The sequence below is a fragment of the Barbatula barbatula genome (assembly GCF_947034865.1).
Source record: "Barbatula barbatula genome assembly, chromosome: 20".
NCBI lineage: Eukaryota > Metazoa > Chordata > Actinopteri > Cypriniformes > Nemacheilidae > Barbatula > Barbatula barbatula.
The window spans coordinates 16,669,300-16,692,806 of NC_136783.1; the positions used below are offsets into that span (position 1 = coordinate 16,669,300).

At 38.2% G+C, this 23,507-nt stretch overlaps 3 protein-coding genes across 9 annotated transcripts in view; all 3 read left to right on the forward strand.

The window, feature by feature from the left end:
- Positions 1–842: 842 nt before the first annotated feature.
- On the forward strand, positions 843–4,203 carry LOC306909119 (D-serine dehydratase). Of its 2 annotated transcripts, XM_079482522.1 has the most exons (8): positions 843–1,064; positions 1,326–1,478; positions 1,866–2,146; positions 2,309–2,489; positions 2,570–2,691; positions 2,816–3,005; positions 3,232–3,337; positions 3,587–4,203. In XM_079482522.1, exons 2-8 carry the CDS (start codon positions 1,330–1,332, stop codon positions 3,674–3,676), a joined length of 1,119 nt encoding a protein of 372 aa, XP_079338648.1. In that variant the 5' UTR covers positions 843–1,064; positions 1,326–1,329; the 3' UTR covers positions 3,677–4,203. The 2 variants fall into 2 exon arrangements, with proteins under 2 accessions (XP_079338648.1, XP_079338649.1); XM_079482523.1 differs by lacking the exon at positions 843–1,064 and having other exon boundaries at positions 1,197–1,478; positions 3,587–4,046.
- A 456-nt stretch (positions 4,204–4,659) lies between these two features.
- LOC306909272 (hyccin 2) lies at positions 4,660–17,373 on the forward strand. Of its 6 annotated transcripts, none has more exons than XM_079482800.1 (14): positions 4,678–4,950; positions 7,352–7,437; positions 10,042–10,124; positions 10,711–10,768; positions 10,962–11,066; positions 12,273–12,452; positions 12,539–12,619; positions 13,029–13,144; positions 13,468–13,563; positions 13,807–13,923; positions 14,180–14,267; positions 14,474–14,624; positions 14,887–15,021; positions 16,056–17,373. In XM_079482800.1, exons 4-14 carry the CDS (start codon positions 10,718–10,720, stop codon positions 16,646–16,648), a joined length of 1,713 nt encoding a protein of 570 aa, XP_079338926.1. In that variant the 5' UTR covers positions 4,678–4,950; positions 7,352–7,437; positions 10,042–10,124; positions 10,711–10,717; the 3' UTR covers positions 16,649–17,373. The 6 variants fall into 6 exon arrangements, with proteins under 6 accessions (XP_079338927.1, XP_079338926.1, XP_079338929.1 ...); XM_079482803.1 differs by lacking the exon at positions 7,352–7,437 and having other exon boundaries at positions 12,273–12,323; positions 12,398–12,452; XM_079482799.1 differs by lacking the exon at positions 7,352–7,437.
- An 866-nt stretch (positions 17,374–18,239) lies between these two features.
- diaph3 (diaphanous-related formin 3) overlaps positions 18,240–23,507 on the forward strand; it is a 214,110-nt gene continuing 208,842 nt past the window's right edge. The window contains exon 1 of the mRNA XM_079482660.1: positions 18,240–18,783. Coding sequence (XP_079338786.1) covers positions 18,652–18,783 — 132 coding nt within the window. The 5' untranslated portion in view covers positions 18,240–18,651. The remainder of the gene's footprint in view (positions 18,784–23,507) is intronic.

Below are 23,507 nucleotides of genomic sequence, written 5' to 3' on the forward strand. Positions count from 1 at the left end.
GCATTTATTAAATATAGAGAAAAGGACATTAAGATCTGCCAGACATTGGGATGCATTCTCTGGTTATGGCAGAACAGCACTTGATGTTTGTGTCAATGTGTCTTAATTAGCTGTTAAGTAATTGATATCTGACAAATGCATAATCCTCTCTATTGAGTATATTTTGTGCATATTGCACATTCAGTCAAACCAATGATAGATGTCTGTCATATTCCTCTGCTGGGACAGAATTCATATGCATGCTGAGAAGCCGAAAGGCATAAGGTGAGATCTGCTTTATGTGACATTAGAATAAAGGATTGAAGTTTTACCCTAAGGCTGCCACATGGATATTTTGATAGACAATCGATATCTATTACCTCAGTGTATTTTAAGTGTATTTTAAGAATCTAATGACCCGGAGTCCTTCTGCAGTGAACTGAACTAACAACGAGCACAAGTTGCACTTATAGCAAATACAAAATAGAATGCATAAAACAGTATTATTATTATAATAACAAATAATCAATTTGCGCAAATAAACATTATATTGTTATATTATATTATATATTATAAATAAATAAAGAGGATCCTGATAAATCAACAAAACAAAATCAACAGTCTTTTGTGACTTAAAAGTCCTGTCGGTGTTGTATACAAAAGCTTGATTCTTACAAGAAAAGATGACTGAAAAAGAAACATTATGACTGAATACTATGGATTTCCTTGCATTTAGTAATGTGAAACTTTACATTAATCATAATATATTCATAACGAAATGTGGCTTTCAATTATTTTTTTATTAGTTAATTAAATAGGTCATTATTATTTGTATATATGTTCCTTTTTAGTTCCACAAAAGTCCGTATTCAATCTAGCGATTCTCCGAGATGCAAATCAGTGCCCCGCCTATTTCACAACGATATATTATTCTAATAAACCTACTTTCCAATCGTTCACAAATTATTTTGTACATTTTGTCAGGGGCTTTAAGTTTGAAACATTACAATGTTTCACGTCTTCCTCGTATTGTTTCTGGCTTCACGCCGCCGCTCTGTCCGTGTAAACTGAAGCCGTTGCTTTAGGTAAGTGAGTGTAAGAAACTGCAAGTTGAGTTTATCAACATTGTTTAAGGTCCATTAATACCACTCACAAAACATGCAAACGTGCACTGAATAATTCCGTATTGTTCGAATATCCTTTCGATATAAAACGTGATTTAAATATTCTTTAGGTTTTGAGATAATATGATGTTTGCAATTTTTTTTCTATACTGCATCTGCACAGTGGAATGTGCAAGGCCGTTTCTTTTAAGTCTACATATTTAATTGTATTTCGTGCATTAGCATCATGGCCACGGCAGAGTTCATCAAAGACCTTTGTACTCCAGCACTGATTGTTGACTTGGATATAGTGAACAGAAACGCTCAAGCAATGCTGGACCGCTTCCAAAAGCTTGGGGTTCAACTGCGACCTCACATGAAAACCCACAAAACTCTGTAAGAACTATCCCCACCTCTTTATTGTTCTTTTTTATTATTAAGAAAATTCTAGATTAAAAGTACTACTGAACAGAATAAACACTTGCTCAAAAATGCTCCTTATAATCTTTTATCATATCTTTTATCTGCTTCTTGCGCATTATTTTACAGATTCTAAAATGACAGTTTTCTTACAGCAAAACTTTGATAAAATGCACTTCATAAAAATGTTTCAGATTGATGAAGTGCACCTGTTTTTTTCAATGCCGAATATTTCTTTATCAGTATATGTGCGTTCTTAGAAATCAAACCCCAAACTCTAATGGTTTCGAGTGCCCTCGGTCTACAGGTATTCTACAATAAAACTTGAAAACTCTCCTTATGTTACACATCTGTTGTCTTCAGGGAATGTGCAGACATCATGACTGGAGGCTCTCGCCGTTGTATTGTGGTGTCTACTCTGGCTGAGGCGTCCTTCTACGCAGATAATGGCTATGATGATATATTATATGCTTACCCACTGCCATTTGATAAAGTGGAGCGCTGTGCTGAGCTTTCAGAGAGGCTTTCTCTATTCCATGTACTGCTGGACAACCGTCTTGCCTTACAGGAACTGAAGAAGAGACCACTGAAGCAGGGGAAAGTCTGGAGGGTGTGGATGAAACTGGACTGTGACAATGGGAGAGGTAAGTAGGAGAAAATATCCAAATGTATAAAACATTGTAATATCAAAGTGATCCTGTCGAAAATTCCTGTTTGTTTTCCAAGAACCGCTTTCTGTACAGCATGATGATGTCAGATATTGCAGTAAGGTAATTGATAAATTGGCTTCGCCTTGTTTTTGAAAGCGGGCATTCCTTATAATGATCCAGCATCACTGCAGCTTGCCCAGGAGATTTCAGAGACGGCAGGGGTGGAGCTCACAGGAATTTACGCCCATTGTGGAAACACATACGGCTGCGAAGGAGAGGAGCAAATCAAAGCTGTTGCTCAGAACACTACAACTTTCACAATGCAGTTTATGGAGAAGTATGCAGACTTTAATGTTAAAGTGTAAACTTTGTTGCAGTTAAGAAAAATCTCATTTCGTAATTTTCTATTCACTCTAGGTTGAAGGCTGCTGGAATGCTCAGTCCCAAATCCAGCATTGGCTCCACCCCTTCCTGTAGCCACCCAGTCCCAGACATGGCCATGTTGAGTGAAGTGCATCCTGGGAACTATGTATTTTATGGTCAGTGTTGCAATGTGATTTTCTCTGATGTTTGATAGTCAGTTTTTTTATTTTGAGTCAAATTTTTGTTTTAGAAAAGGTTGACAGCGTGACACAGATCCTGTTACACTGAATATCTGTTTAGATGTGCAGCAGTCTCTCATTGGATCCTGTAGACTTGAAGATGTTGCAGTACGGGTTCTGACGAGGGTCATAGGTCACTACCCACACAGAAACCAGCTACTGGTAGACTGTGGGTGGACAGCTCTGAGTCATGATGGTGGAGGACGTTTACCAACTGGATACTGTATCATCGAAGGGCACCCAGACCTGAAGTAAGAGACGTTACGTTACGTTACGTTACATAACGTTACTTGGAAATTTATGTTTATAGTGATAAATTTTAAAAGCTATCTTTCAGTATTATTATTATTATTATGTACATACTATCAGAGAAGAGTTTTGTGTATTTTTGGATTATTTTAGTGGGCGTAAAAAGTTTTATGAGTAAGATGATTCTAAGGTCTATAAATAGCATGAAGGGAGTTGTTTGTTTTGCAGGCTGCTGTCCATGACTCAGGAACACGGCAGGGTGGAGTCATTCTCTGGAAAACTGGACTTCAGTCAGTTCCCCCTGGGGTCACTCCTCTCACTCATGCCGTACCACGTGAGTTACCAAACCTCTCACATTGACCTTTAGACGACAATAAACTACGCTTGTCCTCAACCAAACATTGATATTTATTAATATTGTCGCAAATTTTAGCTCCCCAACAAGATGCAAAAATTACATGACAAATTTGAAATTGGGAAGGCTGGCCATTTTGTAAATTCATGTTTTGTCCATATTTGCAGGTAGCGTTGTTTTCTCCCATTGCATACCCTTGTAACTCTGTTCTTTTGTCTATTGTGACAGGCTTGTGCTACAGCTATGATGCATCCAGTTTATTTTGTCCATTCTAAAGGGAAGATCATAGGCACATGGAAACCCACTCGAGGCTGGTAACAGTCACTCACAGAGCGAGTCTGGGACAACTGGGAACTCTTTGGTGGAAATGTTATTGGCTTCATTAATGGAATATCAACTGAAGTGATTAAACCTTGTGTCAATTGTGGAATTACTGTGAAGGCAAAAACTTTGCCAAAAACTGTGTAAACTGAAAGTTCAATGATGTTGCAGCTTAAGAACCTTAAAGCTACACTTACAGCTTTTTAGCTGAATTACTTTTCATGTGGCAAACACAGTAATGAGTGCTCAGAGATTAAAAAAAATTAAGTAGTTTTTATAAAGCACCGTTGACTCATTTTGTAATAAAATCGTGTACCATAATAGCAATAAATATAATGATTGAACGATTGATTGTTTCTTTTTTTGTCAAAAATAGTTTTTGCAAGTTAAATGCATTTTATTTTGAAGACCATTTTCTGTAAAACACTGAAGTTCCTTTTACAAAGACCAACAGACAGATGTATACAGTAGTTGGATGGGTAGTTTCTATGTTTGATATCACATTCTGTCAAACTTTTTGCTCCACACTATAGGCTTATGCAGCCAGGAAGCTTGGCATATGTGAAGTAATATGGGAACTCCTCCAATACTGTTTAAAAGTCATCCCAGATGGAAGCTTCATGAAGTTGAGAACATGCCCAGAGTGTGTAGGCAAACATACTGTAGAGACAGTTTTTTAGTCACTGAACTCCACCCAAACTATGTTTTAATATCATACTTTTATATGGAAATAACACATCTGAGCTTTACTGAACATTAGACACGTTTAAGGGAACTCGAAGTACACTTTTATGGCTTTCCAGAGATCGATGACGCGTCACGCGCGTCTCTCTTAAGCAGACACGGGTCACCTATTCACCTGACCAATTGAGTCGCTCTGCTCGTCACTTGACCAATAGCCGCGCAGCGCGCATTGCTCTGTTCCGCTCACCACTCAGCGCACTGCGCAGCTATTGGCCAGCCGCTCCGAGGGCTCGATTAGAGCGACTCAATTGGTCAGGTAAATAGCTGCAAGTTGGCAGGAAGAGCGAGCGAGAGGAGGTGTATGATGTCAACACTAGAATGATCTTCTCGGTCTGACAATCGAAGGGCCTTTATTCATCTTTGATTCTTTGATGTGAATACTAATGGCCCGGTGGGATTTTATCAGTAATGGTCTGCTTCATCTCAGAGGTGGTCGTTGTGTGGGCTCCGTCCTTTAAGGCGCATTGCAGCTTCGCTCAACGACTCCAGTATCCGCTGCAGCATCCGGAGGAGTCCAGATTCTACTGGTATGTGATCAGACCATTACACACACAGAAATTCTCATCATGAGCATGCGGATGGATTTATTTGGGTATATTTTTAACCAGATGTCAAATGTAATGTAATAATATAGACGATGTCTCCCATCCTGTTATAATTGCGCCAAATGGTTATTAAAATGTTATGGATGTTAACTACATTTACAAATACTCTAAAGTTAAAAGCATTCTAAGAATACATTTCAGCCAAAGAAATCTTATGTGCTGCTCTTTAATTTTAGCATGACCTTTCCATAATATACTGTACTTTGTATATACATATACATATATATTACACACACACACACACACACACACACACACACACACACACACACACACTCACACTCACACACACACACACACACACACACACACACACACACACACACACACACACACACACACACACACACACACACACACACCTAAGAAATAATATGTGCTGCTTTTTAATATTAGCATGACCTTTCCATAATATACTGTACTTTGTATATCCATATATCCATACACACACACACACACACAAATATATATTTATGCCTAAGAAATAAAATGTGCTGCTCTTTAATATTAGCATGACCTTTCCATAATATACTGTACTTTGTATATCCATATATCCATATCCATGCTCGCACGCACGCACGCACGCACGCACGCACGCACGTAGGCACGCACGCACACACACACACACACACACACACACACATGCATACCAATGTACACACACACACACGTATATATTATTGTTAACCTTAAACTGTATGCTTTTTAATGCCTTCTCAACACACACACATTGGCACTATGCCATCCTCTGGCATAACATTAGTGGGAACTCTCTTGCTTTGGGACAGAGTGGCCGGATGCCAGTGCGGCATACCTATAAACCAGCAGTTTACCTGTATTTTCAATCCCACAAAACACATGCATCAGGATGTAAATGAGCATGGAACCAGTATTCACTGAAAACCACAGTCAAATGACACTGGTAAAATGGGAGCCATCATTGGTACATAATTTCCCACTTATGTAAGCGTGGAGTAATACTTTAATGAATCAGCGCAGGCTTTTGGTCGTATACAAAGAATTGTTATTATCTGGAGGAGCTGGATTGTGACCCTTGCCAAGGACTGCACGGCAGCGAGATTTGCCTGGGCCAGATTAGACGCCATCTGGCTAATTTGACAGGATTGAGAGTGATGCGATGTATCGTTCTGTCTGAGCAACACTCAATCCCGAGGACAGAGTTTGTGTGTTTGACTGCCTGCAGGCGCTTTTAATTGTATGTGCCCATGAATGATTTTGCTGGTTTTGAGTGTCATCTGGATATGTCAGTGTTTTAAATTCACAGCAGTGTGTGTGTCTGTGACACATTGGTGTATGTTTTCAGTGGAGTATGGGGAGTATGTCACGTAACTGATTCACAACGACCTTTCCGTTGTGCCCTGCTGCAGTCAACAGCCAGATCATTCTACAGTTAATGCTTGTTTAATGCTCATTGCTTTGATCTCTTTTCTGTAAATTCACTTCTCGTTTTTCCTCTGGTTTGCCTTAAGCTCTTTTCACAATGGCTATTTTAGGCCTTGTTGTGCATCCCTTTTCAGGGGACTGTATACACTTAATTATCTGGCACTGAATCTTGTAAGCTTCTTACCCATTGGTTAGCGAGCAGGCACTCTCACTGTGTTCCATCCACATAGCAGGCAAATATTATGGTCAGGCCCTGTCCTAAGACTGTCTCTCAACAGGAATGTAGTACTGAAGTTGTGTGGCAATGTCTGCTAGTTCATTACACCCAGAGTTGAACGGTTGAAGAGCCTCAGTTCTGACACAAATCTTCATTTTCAATTTAAATGGGTTGTTTAGAGGTTGAATGAGTTGTGATCAACATAATATGTTTCTGAGAGTGCACATTCATTTATTTTAGCATCAGATTTTCACCTTTATGGTTTTTGCACTTGCAGTACCCTTGAATGGTCCTGAAATTATACAAATAAAATTAAAAATTCTGATAATCTGTTTCTCAACTAATATGAAGTCATAAAAATGGAAATTGTTTGAAATATTCTCGCTGTCATTCTGAAACCCTGTATGTCGCAAATGTATAGTTTTTCAGAAAATGGAAAAACACAGAGCTTTTTCAATGATTTCATAATGTGTTGTCAAAGTTGACAAGCACTTTTTAATAATTAGATATTTGCAAAACCAAGTGACAAACATAAAGGTTGATAGACTATTAATAATATTTTATGGCAAAAAAAAACAAATCATGAAATATGGAATGTTTTAGACATTTCTAGTGGGAAAGTATATTTGATGCTTCTATAGACTTTTTGGTGACAAAAAAAAGATTCAACACAAAACTGTGCTTTGCATCTGTTTCATGTAGGTCAAAAACTATCTCACTTCCCACCTGGCTTGCCACATCACTTCCTGCCTAATATGGCTACATACATACAGGAAACGCAAAGACAGGTGCAACTCCCCCATCTACCACAGGGGGACTACAGTAATATGCAATGAATATAGATAGAAAAATATGTTACATACATGACTATGGCTTCTTCACAAGGTTTCAGAAAGACATCAGGGATATACAGGATTTCAAATATGTAGGCTGAATTTACATGTCAACTTCCTAAACATCTGACTGTTACATAAAAAAAGGGAACAATCTACTCATTTTATAATTTAAAATTCACATCCCATTTCAGGTTAGTTAGCTTATCTAGCTCAATGCTTTATTATATAAAGAAGTTTTCATTTTAATATATATTTATGTTAGTTTCAATAATTTTAGGTTGAGAATCAGTTGAAGAATTAACAAAGATTTCTGTTTTGAGTTACAAATAAGCCATGCCGGCAGTAGAGTTTAGGTTTAGGTAGTAGTTTAAAGGGATAGTTCATCCAAAAATGATAATTCTGTCATCATGTACTCACCCTTATGTTGCTCCAAACCTCCTGTATAAATGTAATTTTTATGCCAAACACAAAGAAAGATATTTGGAAGAATGTTAGGAACCAAACAGATATCATCCACCATTTAATCCCATGGCAGTAAATAAGGGATGAGATCGGTTTGGTTACTGAAGTTCTTTCAAATATCGTCCGTTGTGTTTAGCAGAAGATTGTTCCAAATCATTCAGATTTGGAACAATCTGAGGGTGAGTAAACGATGACAGAATTATCATTTTTGACACTGATCATAGACATACACAACTAAAGCTGTCAGAGTCAGGACTTTCAATACATCAACGAAAGAGGAAACTGTTTAATGTTGACAAATTATTTGTGCTCAACATGCTTGTGCACACATGATGCACTTTGATGATAAATGCACAAACGTTGCACGAAATTTCTAATAGAATGATAATGCTCTGCATTTTCCTACCAGCCATTGTGATTTGATTTGTATCCATTTGTAAGCTTCTTACTGGCATCTCAAAGTAAATGGCCAACGTGATGTCTACCAGCACTCGCACGCATTAGATGTATTGCTAAAAATATTATTAACTTTATTTACTTATGTTGATTATTATTTTATTGTAGTGAGAGATGAGATTTGTCAGACAATTTTTACACGATGGTTTCACAAACAATTGCAGAAAAATTTTAAGAGACCATTCCACATTTTCTTTGAACCAGACTTTGTTTAGATGTATTGTGGCCATTCCAATCCAGTGTCTGTTGAATTTCAACAAAATCAAACCTCAGGTGTGACATGAAGTCTTCCAACATCAACGCGAAAGACTGACAGCAAGACACATTAAAAAACTGTATTAAAACATTATTACATCATTTTTACGAAGTTATTACCAGGGTTGGGAATCGTTTGAATTTGATCAATTCCGATTCTTATAGATACTCCGTTTCAGTTCCACAGTTGAAGTAAAACATTTAGATATCATCCTGTATGGTCATTTAACCTGCTTTTTGAATTATATACTTATGAACACCTTTTTGTGTTTATATAGACATAGAACCATGTTTTTTCTGATTAATTAAAATGTGTATTACCATAGTTGAACTACATCATGGTTAAACTGTGGTAAATATAATGAGTCTATGGTTAATTTGTGTGTCCTGTGCTTTTTAATGCCAATACTTAAGTTAAACTATGCTTCCTATGGTAAAAATATTGTTAATTTTCGTAACAGCTTTTATTTAGATATCAGTAGACCACGCAACACGTGTACTTTTCTGAAAATATATACACCGGAAATGATATGTAATCTCGATTCCTATTCTTAAACTTTCGATTTAGATTCCGAATTGAACCATAGTTATTACATAAAATAATATTTCTGAACAAATATTACTGTTGTATTGCTTAAAAGTAAATATGAACGTGTTTTCTTTGCAGTATTTGAGGTCTGAACAAGAGCATCTTTTCTGTTATTACATGTTTTTCCTGTTTTCATTTTCTGCAAATAAATGCAAATAGAAACAATGTTTTTGTTTACAATTTGGGAGAAATGTTGTTAGTAGTTCACATTGACAGAATAAAACAAAAATAATAATTTTACCTAAACACATACATATACATACGCATTCTAGTTTAGATTTGCAATGTTTAATGTTACAACTTTTATGTTTCTGTAAATTCTGTACAGAACACTGTTCTAACACAAAGTTGTCAATGATTATATAGTATATGTATAACAGAAGCTATTTGAGTAAGTGCAAGTAGCTGCTTTCTCTAGGCCATCGTAGGTCATTTCACATCTGCGCATGCTGGATTTGGAATGTTGGCAGATTTTAGCATGTAAGGCATCTGTTCTATTCACCTCATACTCACTTTCAAACCCCCAGCTCACCGACGCTTTTATATTAAATCTCCTCTCTTCCCCGACTGCCACGTTGCCTTTTACAAAGCCTCCAATTATAAGGGCTACACACACATGCGTAAACACTGAAGATCCTGTATAAGAACTCAGTGGGGCACCTGCATGTGTTTGCTGTACAAACACTCGGTTTGGAACATGAGAACACAGTCACCGTAGCAACAGTAATCCTTTCTGTTCGGGGCAGGTGTACGAGCTCCTGCAGTTGAGTCGTGTGTCTTCTTTTTGTCTGCAGGGTGTTTGACCAGCGATCAAAAGACATGAAGAATCTGGGACAGAACTCTCTCTCTTTACACATTTGAGCCGGGTCTGTGTCAGGTGAGCTGCATGGGTTACACGCAGGGTCCAGAAATATACCAGCCGAGCTAAGATTGCGAGTAATAACAGTCTTTGGTCAGAAAATAAGAGTTGTTTCTTATAAAAGATGCAAGAACTTTAGCCTTTTTCTGAAGAATAAAAAACTTTCCTGAAGTTTCCTGGCCACCAAACGAAAAAGATTAAATCAAGATGGGTTTGTGACGGTCAGTGTTTAACAGAGAGTCTGTATGTTTAAGTTCATGTTTGGGTGACCTTTGTCTGTTTTTTAACAAAGAAAATAGTCAAGAAAAGCTTCTATTTTGTCTTTTTGCATGTCCGTACAAATGATATAATATTATATATAAGTACATTAAGTCATGCTATCCCAGACAGAATTGAGATATGTGATTCAGTGGCGGCAAGGAGATCTGACCTTTTATAAATTTTACATGGTGACTGTTACAAATTTGATTAGTGACCTATATATCGTAGCTATTTCCTATTCATTCGTTTTCCTATTCATTCACATTCCTATGTTGTCTCATTCGGTACATATGAGTTCATATTTACATATACTTATCTGTGCATCTCTCTTTACCTTTCTCAGAAGGACCATGCAGTGCTCAGAACGTGGTGTGGTGGAGGAATGGCTGTCAGAGTTCAAGGTGAGAGATTTGACATTCATGCAGGATTTTATATTGTGTTTTTATATAGTCCCCCCATCCCAAGAGGTCCGAGTGTCCCATTAACCACATTCGGTTTTGGAACGCCAGAACTCAATGGAGTACCATTTTCAGCCTCTGTAATTCAGATTCAGGTTGTGGCTGCTTAATCATTCTATCAAGTGTTTCTTCTCAGACGTTACCCGATGAGCAAATCCCCAGCTATGTCGACAGCCTGTGTCTGAAGAAAGCTCTTGTACCTGCTCTTTATGCTGTTATACAGGAACAACCCATCAGTGAGGTACAGTGAATATCTCTGTCTTCAGTGTTTATGAATGAATGTATTGATAATATTGGCATCCACAGAAATGTCCGGTGATGCTTAATTGGGCCTGCTTCATTTCTTTTGGAATGACACGAGGATGAGCAACTGATGTTTTTATAAATATCCCTGGTCTTATTCACAATTCAGAGATTATTGATGTAAAAACAAATATCTTGACACTTTAAATCTAACCAAGGTCACACAGGCAGAAAATATAACCAATTAAAAACATTATTAAATATAAAAAAATAACTTTTCACATTTAATAATGTTGTTAATTGGTTATATTTTCTGCCTGTGCGGCCTTGGTTAGATTTAAAGTGTCAAGATATTTATACATTTTGATTATAAAATCATTTGTTTTTACATCAATAATTGTGAATAATAGGGGTATTTATAAAAACATAAGTTGCTCATCCTCGTGTCATTACAAAAGAAATAAATATCGCTTATTGCTCCCCGAACTCTTTGTAAGTCGCTTTGGATAAAAGCGTCTGCTAAATGACTAAATGTAAATGTGAATAGATTACGCCAAGACAAATATTCTTATTCCATATAGGAACACATGGAATTGATAGCTTTTTAATACATTTGCATTAAATGGGGACTGAGAGTTAAAAAAGGCAACAGGGACCAAAAACATCATAAAAGTTTGAACGGCCTTTGTGCCTTGTTCAAGATTGTTAGAAGCAATACGATTGAAAATAGAAGATTGGAATTTATCATATGGATTCGGTTGTTGTTTGCCTCATTTGTAAGTCGTTTTGGATATAAATGTTGATCAGACTTGGAATGCTGCCCACGAGTCGTGTTTTATTTCATGAATGCTGATGCATTCATTGCAACTTCATGGAGGAAAAAACAAGCTTCAGAATTTCCTTTGAGTGTTTCGCAAAAGTAGGAAATGTGAGGGGTGAGTAAATAATGACAGAATGTTTGCTTTGTTAAAGCTCCTTAAAGTAAAGAGGGCCCGTTTTGATCTCAGATTGTCTTTAATATCTTGATCTGCATGCTTTGTTTGTACTTTGTTTTGTTTATGTTTCCAGCTTCCTTTGTTCTCCTTTCAGGTTTCTTGGGCTTTGATTAAATTATTCATGTTGCACAGGAGAATGTTTTCTGTTGCCACCAGCATCCTGTACTGACTGTCTCCTTCACTTTGTGTCCCTGTCTCTTTTGGTCTAGCTGCTTGCTCCGGTTTGTCATCAGTTGTTTGAGTTATACCGAAGCTCAGAGGTGGGTTTGCGTCAGTTTACGCTGCAGTTCCTGCCTGAACTCATATGGGTTTACCTGCGTCATTCTGCCAGCAGAGAGCGCTACCGCAATGGCTGTGTGGAGGCGCTGATGCTGGGCATTTATAACCTGGTAAGGAATGGCTGGGACAAGATATAATATCAAAACCTAACATTTGTTTTTTATACCATATCATATGACACTCTTCTTGTTTACAGGAAATCGTGGACAGTAAAGGGAACGGCAAACTGTTGTCCTTTACCATACCTTCTCTCTCCAAGCCTTCCATATACCATGAGGTATGAAATAAAATAGAAATGGTTTTAATGAGGTATCAGTATCAGCTCAATTAGATTATATCTACTGTTGTGTATATACAGGTTTGGTTTCATGTATCGCTTAACGGGAAAGCAGGGCAGTAATGTGTCAGCCTGCCTTACCATCTGCAAGGCAAACGTTGTACGACCAACCTCTTAAAAAAGTTTTACGCTGAACACTATTTGTATGACGCACAAAGTTTTTGCGTCTTGAAAATAAGTTCCATCCCTCAAGTGTTATGTTATAGATCAAATTAAGTAAGGCTGTCCAGATATTCAGGTTATTTTATTTATGAAAGCATTTATTCAATGCACAATAATGCATTTTTAGCACACTGATGTATAGTTACAGTACATAAGAGATTTAACTTGTGACTGTTTTTTGACATAGCCGTCTAGCCTGGGGTCTATGGCTTTAACCGAGGGAGCTCTAAACCAGCACGACCTCATTCGGGTAGTCTACAGCGGCCTGCTTTCTCAGAGGGAGACGCTTACATCGCAAAACAGGTGCTTTTTACGTGTCAAATTCTTTGAAACTTGTATTGATGATTGAAATATATCCGATGGTTTGACTCGGTTGCCCATTGGGCACTTATTGTTTTGACTCGGCTGTTCAAATTTTTTTGGCAGTGTACTTTCATTCACCCGCTGTTGGAACTCTAATATCTTTGATATCCCTGCAGACACAGTGTGATTTGTAACTTGCTGTTTCATAAGATACAGGCCAACATGAGCTGACTCATAAATCTGCCGCTGTCTGATTTGTTGATGCAGAAATTATGCAGATGTCAGAGGAGGTTATATAACCGTGTGTGTATGTCTCCCTGCAGATTCGAGGTGCTGTCTTTTTTAATGCTCTGCTACAACTCGGCTGTGGTCTATATGCCTGCATCGTCCCACCAATCAGCTTGCAGAATGTGCTCACGGTAAAATAGAGAGAGGATGCTTTCTATGGTTCCTGCCTGTCTATCTCTCTCTATAAAACATTTGCTGGCTCTGAGTTTTTTTTTTAACTGGAACACGTAGAAAGGGAATGATTTAATGGAATATTGATTTATAGAGAAAGCGCAGAGGGTTTCTGTGGCGGGTCACAGTATTAGCATAAAGGCATGCAAATAAACAAGTCATTAACAGCGCTCAGTGACCCGTCTCTTTTTTTGGTTCCACAGGCTGTGTGTGAGCGGTTACCCGCGGCAGCAGCAGAAGTCATGGAAGGAGTCATGCAACCGTGTGCGCTTGGACCCAGAGTTTATGGTGCAGATGCTAACTGCGGTCTATTATGCCATGTAAGTTCACACAGTCAGGCTTTCAGGAAAATAACTCCTCTGGTATTTTTCTAAAAATGTAACTGGCCACACTTTGAATGCTAAAGGGACCAGATGGGAAATAAATGAATATCGTCATTATTTATTTTGCTTTTGTAAATAAGAAAAGTAATGGGAAGCAATTTAGTATCTCGTTTTGTGTTAATTTTCAATTAACTGTTTAAATGATGTACTAATGGTCTCATCTGCTTGCTTATGTCGTTTCTCATTACCTCAGTTATAATGGGCAGTGGGATCTGGGGAGGGAAGCTTTGGATGATATCCTCTACCGAGCACAGTTGGACCTCCATGCCCAGCCTTTGCTGGTAAAACTCATCACCTGCCCGCACATTAATGTTTTATGTCAAATGTATTTATAACAGTAAACTGTGCTGGTGAAGGGGGAATTGTGGTGTTTGCCACTAGAGGGCAGTGAGGCACACATGTTTGTCATGTTTCATGAAGCTTTTAATATACATCTTAAATTACAATTCCTGTATCATTAGGTTACATACTGAACTCTAATCCTCAGGTGGCAAATGCAATTAGTCGCTCACTTCCGTCTCGGCCTCCAGAGGGCTCACGGAACCTTCTGGAAGTGGAAGTTACGCCGGCTGGAAGGAGCGTCTCGAAGGCAGCCATCACTGCTGCTTCCATTCGACGACTTCGCTGGAAACGAGAGGGTGCGAATACAAAACACACAAGTATACAAACACACACACAGTCAAGAAAATGAACCTTCTTCATTTGTACCCAAGGAGAGACTCTTGTGTCAGGTCTTTCATTCTTTTTCGCTCATTTCTTTTCTCATGATTGAAAGTGCACATGCTATATGTACTGTATTATGTTTCTGTGGTGATAGTCGCTCCATTCAGGAAGACATTGCTATGTTACGTTTTCCCTTTGTCAGCATTGTGTTTAGCATGATCACTGTCTTTACCTTAGATTGTTTTGATTTCTCATCCATGGCTGAATTCTACGCCTCCATCAGCCCCAGTCGATACAGCCCTCCGGAGAAACCAGACAATCTTGCTTCACTTGGGCGGATAAAGTGTACCATTCATCTAACTTTGCAAGGGGGTAGGCTGGGCTTAGGAAGACATCACTATTAGAAAAGCCAGACGTTTGTTGAATATAACCCGTATTTATTGGCCCGCCTTATTAGACAAACCATACCCCAGTGATTAAAAAAAACTTGTGTTTTACGTTGCCCCGTGGCTGAGCTGTGTAGACGTTTCCAGATTCCTTAGTTTATTAGAACGAGCACTGTATTGTGATTTGTGCTTTTGTTTTACAGTAAACTAGTATTTAGTAGATTCCCCATTGAGATATATTGATAGGATGTTTATAAAAAATGATGGAAAATTTGCTTTCCAAATTAGGAATACAATTATGTATTTTGATCATTAACATACTTTTATTCTTTCGGGGACAGTTCACCCGTAAATCCAAATTCTTTCTTCATTTACCTTTGAGTTGTTCCAAATTTGTATACATTTCTTTGTTCTCATAAATACAGAGAAATATATTTGCATGAATGCTAATAACCAAACATTTCTCAGGCAACATTGACTACCATAGTAGGAAAAATAACTTTATTTATTTTTTGATCTGTTGAACATGAAAAGATACTTAGACAAATGTAGGCCAGCAAATAGTTCTGGAACACTTTTTACTAACATTGTCATTTTTCCTACTATGGGAGTCAATGGGGTCCAAGAACTGTTTGGTTACAAACATTCCTTCAAATCTCTTTCTCTGTGTTCAACCAAACAAAGAAATGCACACAGATTTGGAACAACCAGTGAGTGACTAATTCATGTCAGAACTCTTCTTGGGTGAACATGATTTACACTGCAGATAAGTATGTCATGTTGGATGATTTCTGCTGTGCAAGAGAATTAACACAAGATGGCTGCTAATTGTCATGGCAACAGCAAAACATTTCAGATCCAACATTTGGGTTACACAAAAGCAATGCCCTAGCTTAACCAAAACTTAAATACGATTCCTACTGTATTGCAAGCACTGTTATTTCCTTCAGGAAATACAAATCTATTCATCTTACTTTTAGTTTTCTCCTCATTCATACCTGTCCACTAACCTCTGTTTAGATGCTGATGGCGTGAGCTGTGGAGAGGATTCTTTTGACCCAGATGAAGGTTTCTCCTCTGGGGCTTCCAGCAGCAGCCAACCCAGCAGCGTGAAACGCGACTGGGGGATAACAGGGATCCGACCGTCCCGCGATCTAGGAGCCAGGCGGAGAGAGAGCACGTTGGCCGACACTAGAGCTGCCCTCAGGAGCCTTCACCAACGGCACCAGTCCCCTCCCCCTGCTGTCAGTCTCCGTACCGTAGTAGGAAGTCGCAGCCCGAGTCCCAGCGTTACTAGGCGGTTCCTTGATCCTCAATACATCCCTCCTTTCGTTGGTCCACCACCCAAAACTGCCAGCACGTCTTCTAGCAAGTCCCTTGACTGTACAGGACTGAATGGTTCATCAGGGCCTACAGATAGCCTATCTCTAGGAAGTCTCAGTGCAGACAGGGCTCATTATATGTCAGCCATCAGCTTGCAAGAAGAGCGTCTCGAGCGAACAGCAAGGAGCCAAGATCTCATCTCCCCTGGGAGTCAGTTTTCGTCTGGAAGCCCTTTGTCCAAACAGTCTCGTTCACCCAGTTTTAATATGCAGATTATATCACAAGTGTAGAATGATTTGGAAGGCTGGGTTGTGTGTGTGTGCATGAGTGAGAGAGAGAGACAAAGTGAGGCGCGGTGACGAAGCTGAGAAAAGGTTAAACATGCATGAGTATGAGCATGTTGTCTAGCGGTCCACGTGTGAATGGTAGTGTGTGCATACCTGTGCTCATACACTTTTATCCTTCCATTATGCATTATGGGTTTGTCGAGGAGGAAATGTGTTTTGCACAATACTTATCCTAGTGGACACGTTCAGAAGTGCACATGGTCAGAGACTATTTTAAATGTGCCATACAAACATACAATAACAACACGGTTTTAGTTTGCGAGGAACAAAAACGTGTTACTGTATCAGAGCAATTCAAAACAGACAATCAATGTCAATGCATAGAAACAGGCCTGATTGCATGATCCAAAGACTTTTATCCAGCCCAGCTGTAGGATGTCCTCTTCCATTTCACTGTTTCAGTTGTGCTGATTGAGCCTGCTTATCGTTGCCTGTGCTCCAACCAACATAGATAATAAATACATCGTGTGGACTGCCTCAATGAAACGCTTATTGTGAAATAAACATCACGGTATATGTTGTACTTTGGAACAAGTTTATATTTTAAATTGTGTATATTTGTGTATATGATTATTGTACCATAGAAAGAGTATATGCTAACAAAATCTATATTGCGTGTACAGATAGGACCCTATGTATTGAATGGTGAATAAATGTGCTGTTCTTGGGTGTGCTGTCGTGTTTAGTTTATTAGAAATACAGTAAAATACCTGCTGCAATGTTACAGTTTAAAGGGCCAAAAATGCAAATACTGTCCGAGTTCTTCCAAATCTGATGTAGGAAAAATTACTTCATTATTTTTTGGTTCTGATGAACACAAAATAAGATATTTTGAAGAATTTAGGACAGAAAACAGTACGATTAAATATTTTTCCTACTCAATGGGGGGCAAAATCTGTCTGGTTATACGAATTCTTTCAAATATATTTATCTTCGTTTGTCGGCAAAATAAATGTATACAGATTTGGAACAACTCAAATGATGACAGAATTGTCATTTTAGGGTGAAGTATCCCTTTAAGACATGCAATGCTTCCCTTTAGCTTCAAGGCCTCTCACTCACAGTTTTTACCCAATCAAATATTCTACAGTTTGACATGCTTAAAATAACACTAAAAATATCTTGATCATTTCGTTAATCTTATTTTAAATACATATTTCCACCGACACCTTTTCTCTTCCGGCAAAGCACGTCGTGAAAAGCCACTCTATATTAGCTAATACCTAGCCTGGTCTACTCTAATCTGACACGTTTTTAAATTCAGTGACACCACACGATTTTTCAAACACCGAACATGTAAACACGTTTGCATAAAAAAGATGCCACTGTTGTGGTATTTGAATACTAAAAATAATTTCAAAGAGCGTATTTCCATTTGCACAATGATCAAACAGCTGTGTAATAATATGTGGAAATCTGTAGCCAATTGCAAGCGTTGATGTTAATCACGTGATAACGCACGGAAGCGACTACAGTGGAACGGACTCTGACGTCAAGGGATTCTCAATCCAACGCATTTCATTGGCTGTTTTGTGCTGCGTCTGAAGCGGGAGTTTTGGATTACCGGTAAAGGCGTCGCTGACATTCCTTCGCTGTAAAAGTGAAGATATTTTATTCGTTAGACTATCTGAACAAACGTTCAACATTTGAAACATTGCATCTCTCTGTTGCGACTTTGTTGAGTATTGTGTAGAAACGTAAACAGAACCGATAGCGGTGTTAGCGAGATCTTAAAAGCTCGAAATTGGATTAACGTCGCTAGTCGCCTAATAACAGCTAGTTACAGGCGAACGTGTCTCGTGTATCATCGCTCGCAAACGTCAACTTAATCCGAGCTCGCGCTTCCCGCTCTTGACGGTCGATAGAACGGTTTTTTACCTCAGATGTAGCATGATCCCTTAAACCCCGTAACCTTTGTAGAAATACGTTTATAGCTTCAACGAGACATGGAGAATTACAACCAATCGCGACATGACTGCTCCAGTAATGGAAAAATGCATCGGAAAAAGGGATTTGGGACTGGAATTTCTTCGCACGGTAGTTCAAGTGGGGATGACGGAGACAAAAAGACAAAGTTTGTAAGTATTTTCCATTCACATTCAAAACGTGTTTGGAATTGTAATGCGTGTTGTTTTTATATCATCGACGTCCAACCAGATTAGAGTCTTTATCACTAGAAAGATGTCATTTAAACACCACAACATTCTTAACGTTAAATGTCAATAAGGTGCATGCATAGTATGGTGTGTAAAGGTCAACCAAATCAAAGTTAAGGGTTGTTGTTTTGTGTCTGAATTATTCTGTTTATGTCAAATAGTTAGGCATGGTTGTTTGGATCACAAATGTCTAGTTATGTAAACTAAATAGAATTAAACTGTTACTGTAATTTAGTAACTTTGTATTAGCACCTATTGTACTATTGCTCTTTGTATGACATATCGCTTATTGCTCCCTGAACTCTTTGTAAATCGCTTTGGATAAAAGCGTCTGCTAAATGAATAAATGTAACGTAAATGTAAACTTAATTGGTGTCAAATAAACATACAAAACAGATAGAACACGCCCAAATATGGGCTGAGCCCCTTATTCAGTGTCATGAATTTAGTTGTTGACTGTCAGTGCTAAATCAAAGGATAAAATTAGCTCAGGGTTAAGGCAGAATAATCCAGTCTTTAGTGTAGAAAGAGTCTTATTCCTGAACGTCCAGAGTGTGTAAATGACACTATGTCATAACTGAGTCTGGCATATCTTCATGTGTTTTAAGTATTGAAAATGGGTCACTGTTAATAAGTACACAAAATGTGTAAATCGCATTTGAATTAGACTTTTCTCTCCACAATGTTTCTAGGTTGCTAAATGTTTTCAAGAGGCTTTAAGGATTGTCAGTATTGTTTTGCATAAATTTAGCTGCTAAATTAAGACTGAATCTTAACAACTGGTTTCACTGACTAGCAGTTAGTTAGGACTTATCAGTATTTTCAGATTTCAATTAGACCAGTCTACCTTTTAATTAGATGACAAACTTCTAAGACCAGTCTAAGCAGTTTATGCAACAGGTCCCTGGTTAGAGTACTTTGCTTGGCTAAAGTCAGGATCAAATGTCATTATAGCTAATCTTACATCTCTATATTATTTGCTCATAACTCGAAAAACTCAGAGTCCGAGTTTGTCTATTCTTTTACAAAGGAGAATGGCTGCTAAAGAAGGCACAAACACAATGGTGTAAAGTGGGGTCACATGTTTGGAAAGTTCTGGATTTTTGGTATTTGTCTAACAGTCCTGAGATTTATTTTCCACCAACACACCATTGTGTGCTATGCTTATAGACTACAAGTCATAGCTTAGTTCTGGGAGGTATGACCATACACTTATACGATGGTATTTTCCAGATTTATACCGGTTTCTGGTACATGATGCCATTTTTTTTCCAACATTTTATACTGATTGCGAGAGGAAATACTGCAGTTGATTGACTTAAATGCCCTTTTATACAGTCATTTGGTGAGTGAATATTTTAGAAAAATATTTTTACTAATTACTTTGCATACGTTATGTATCTACAATCTGGTTGTTTTAGGAAATAATTAAACCAATGACTGTTTTGGCAAAACGATTATCATCTTAGCATTGACTCTAAATACAGACTCTAAATATGTGGTTAAGATATTAGAAATATAATTTTTGTTTATATTTCAACCTCAAATTGGATAATTTGGTCTAGTCAAATATGGTCATTTGCCAGTAGGTGGCACAATAAAACCACAAAATGACAGCATTGAGACACATACTACTAATCATTTAAACCGCACTTTTTCGTGTGTTTTCATATCCAGCTCATTTATGGTTCTCTATCTGTTTTAATATAACAGTTATATATATATATATATTTGTTTATTGAGTTTGGGCAAGTAGAAGAGGGGATATTTCTGTTTTGTTTCTTCAAGTCCAGCTGCAGATTTGCCCATAATTACACAGAAATGATTTAACTGCTTTGGGTGTGTCGTTAATGGGTGAAATATGGAAAGTTACATATGTTGTACTTAAGTTCATTCAATGTTTATACAACGATTTTGTTAATTATGCTGAAATGTTGAGTAAGGTAATAGGAGATGATGTTTGTTCATTCTGTTAAAACCTAGGGGCTCTGTAAAGCCAAAGTGAGATAATATTATTATCACAACATCAAGCTTAATATGTCAGCATAAGATATTGACGGGATTGATATTATATCTGGATTCATGCAAGTGATCTGTATACATTTGTAACTGTTTGTGTTTAGCATGTTAGGACTAAGTGCAGAGAGTAAAATTATTGTAAAACTGTATGCCCTCATTGCCCTGTTAGTGAAGAAATTCCACTAAACCCTATGCAAGTTGTTTTGGTTGAGTCATTCACTGCTCAATTTAGATGGGTATGTTTAGTTGCCAGAACAGGTGTTCAAATGTGTTGGGTGACATTCTGGACTACCCTTCTGAAAACATTGTCTTAGCCTAAATGTTCAGCTTCCCCATCTGTCTCCAAGAAGGGAGAAAGACAGAGAAAGAGACCATGCAAATGGGAGCGAGATGGATCTCAATACAGCTCACAATGCTGCACCAACAAGGGAACATAACATGGTGAGGGTCAACCAAACTGCTCTCATTACCACCAATTATGATTTGTCTATATTGCGGATACGCAAGAAGAACTAGGTGGAACAAATTGAATGAGGAGACTTGAGGGTGAAAGGGAGGTAGTATAAGAAATATAAACTCATCTTTTATTGTTTGTGTTATATATGCATGCAGAACCAAAACCACTTGATGGATTTTACTAGCTTTTATTTTTATGCTGTTTTGACAGCCTCCTGCCTTCTCTCTTCCTCCCTTCACTAGGAGTGAAGGAGTCTGTGAGCAGCTTAACGTGAAATGTTTCCACAGTGATGGGCAGGCAAGACATCACTGTGCAACTGCATAACTTGCTGATTGAGATTTGTAAAATTGGAACCCTGTCTGAATGTCACAGTCTGTTTGGAATGCTTTTGACTGTTGCTACTGTTGGCAAGACATCCTGGCATAAGGGTCTATCTAAAATTAGTAACAGGAAAAGAAGCAGGAAAGAAAAACTCAAACGTATGCGTACGAGACTGTATAGGGTGCTCTAGGTTGAGGGGGCTGCATTTATCATAGCAGAGGTGAGAGTATGGTGCTGCTCTCCTCATTGGAAGGCCAAATGGCAGCTTTGGGCATATAGAATAGAACGGATGTGAAAAAAGCAATTATAGAAGCTGCCAGTGATTTTTCTAAAAAAATTCACAGCATGTTCTGCTACTGGTAATGGCGCAGTTAGCTTTTGAACCCTAAATGAAATAGTTTGGAATCTCTTAAACGCAAAAAACAACAACTGCCAGAGAAAATAAGTGTAACTATCAAGGCCAGTGCAATTATAGCCAATTTCCTTAATCTTTCTCCCTATTTTGTCTCTGTATTTTTGTGTTAATTCGTATTGAAAGGTGATTTACTTATTCAGTTTATGTCACTCAGGTGTCAAACATTCTACACCTGAAGGTTTCTATGTTGCGATAGCTTGTTACCTTTAGTGGCTGCATTTATATCCTGGTGTGATGAAAAGCTCACTGAAAACTAAGCTGTCGTCGAAGCCAGCAGGAAGTTGTCTCTTCCAAGTGCAGAGTGAAATGTAGGATATATGCCTTTCCTTACCCTCTGCAAAAAAACGTTTTAATACTTCTTTCAACACACAATTTTGGAAAGCACTGTGTGGCATCAAAAGGCACTATGAGTCAACCATGGTTTTGCTCTGTCTTATCCTGTCTGACAATATTTTTCTAGGCCTTTTGTTATTTTCACAAGGAGACAGATTTTGATTGTATTCAGAGCAACAGTAGTACAAGATTGTATGGATGACTAAGAGCTGCAAGATGTTTCTGACTTTGTTTAAATCTGTCACAGACTGAGAGGGATCTTACTTTGACAAATGTTTGTTTTCTGAAGTAAGCCTTTTTTAAAGTAATAAATGTTGGTTATGTGGACTGGCAACTTTATACTCCAGACAATACTGACCCTTTAGGCAAACACAGTACCATTTTTTTACAATGAACACAAACATCTATTTATTGCAAATATAGTTTAAATGCATTTTTAGACAACTCTGTAGGAAAGAAAAGTCCATTAATATTTGAAGGAAAAATCTCCCCTGTAGATCCAGACAGTGATATTCTGTAGCGGTGACAATGCTCAGTGTCTGAGAACACTCTAAGCCACTGCAGTAGGAGTGTCTGTATTGAACGGAGAAAGAGAGAGTGCAGACTCTAGCAGCTACCGCATGAGCGTTCATGACTGGCATGATGAAACACTTTCTCTGGCACACACACACACTCATACACTGAAAGAGATTGTTTCTTGTAACCATGGAAACAGTGCACCAAAGCATCAGCACATGTGTAGTGGATTCAACCTCCACCTGCTAAAATATATATGTTGATGGAGGTGGTGATGGTGATGGGTTCATCAGTTGCATTGTCGTTGTGAAGATCTTTGGCTAGGGCTTCAAGTTGGGCTGGTTGACAGCACTCATGTTATGTAATTTGTTACAAAATGCATCTAAGTGGCATGACCGAGAACGAATAAGATATTACCATCTTGATGTCTCCGCTGTTTGGGGATGAGACCTGAAGTGTGATATGGTTTCAGGATGGTGTCTTTCTCCCTTGTACCTGACCTCTTGGCCCTGCGTGACAGTCCCCTGGTGTGCTGATTGCTATGCAGCTCTGAACTTGCCTTTGGCTCTTTATCCCGACCCCAGC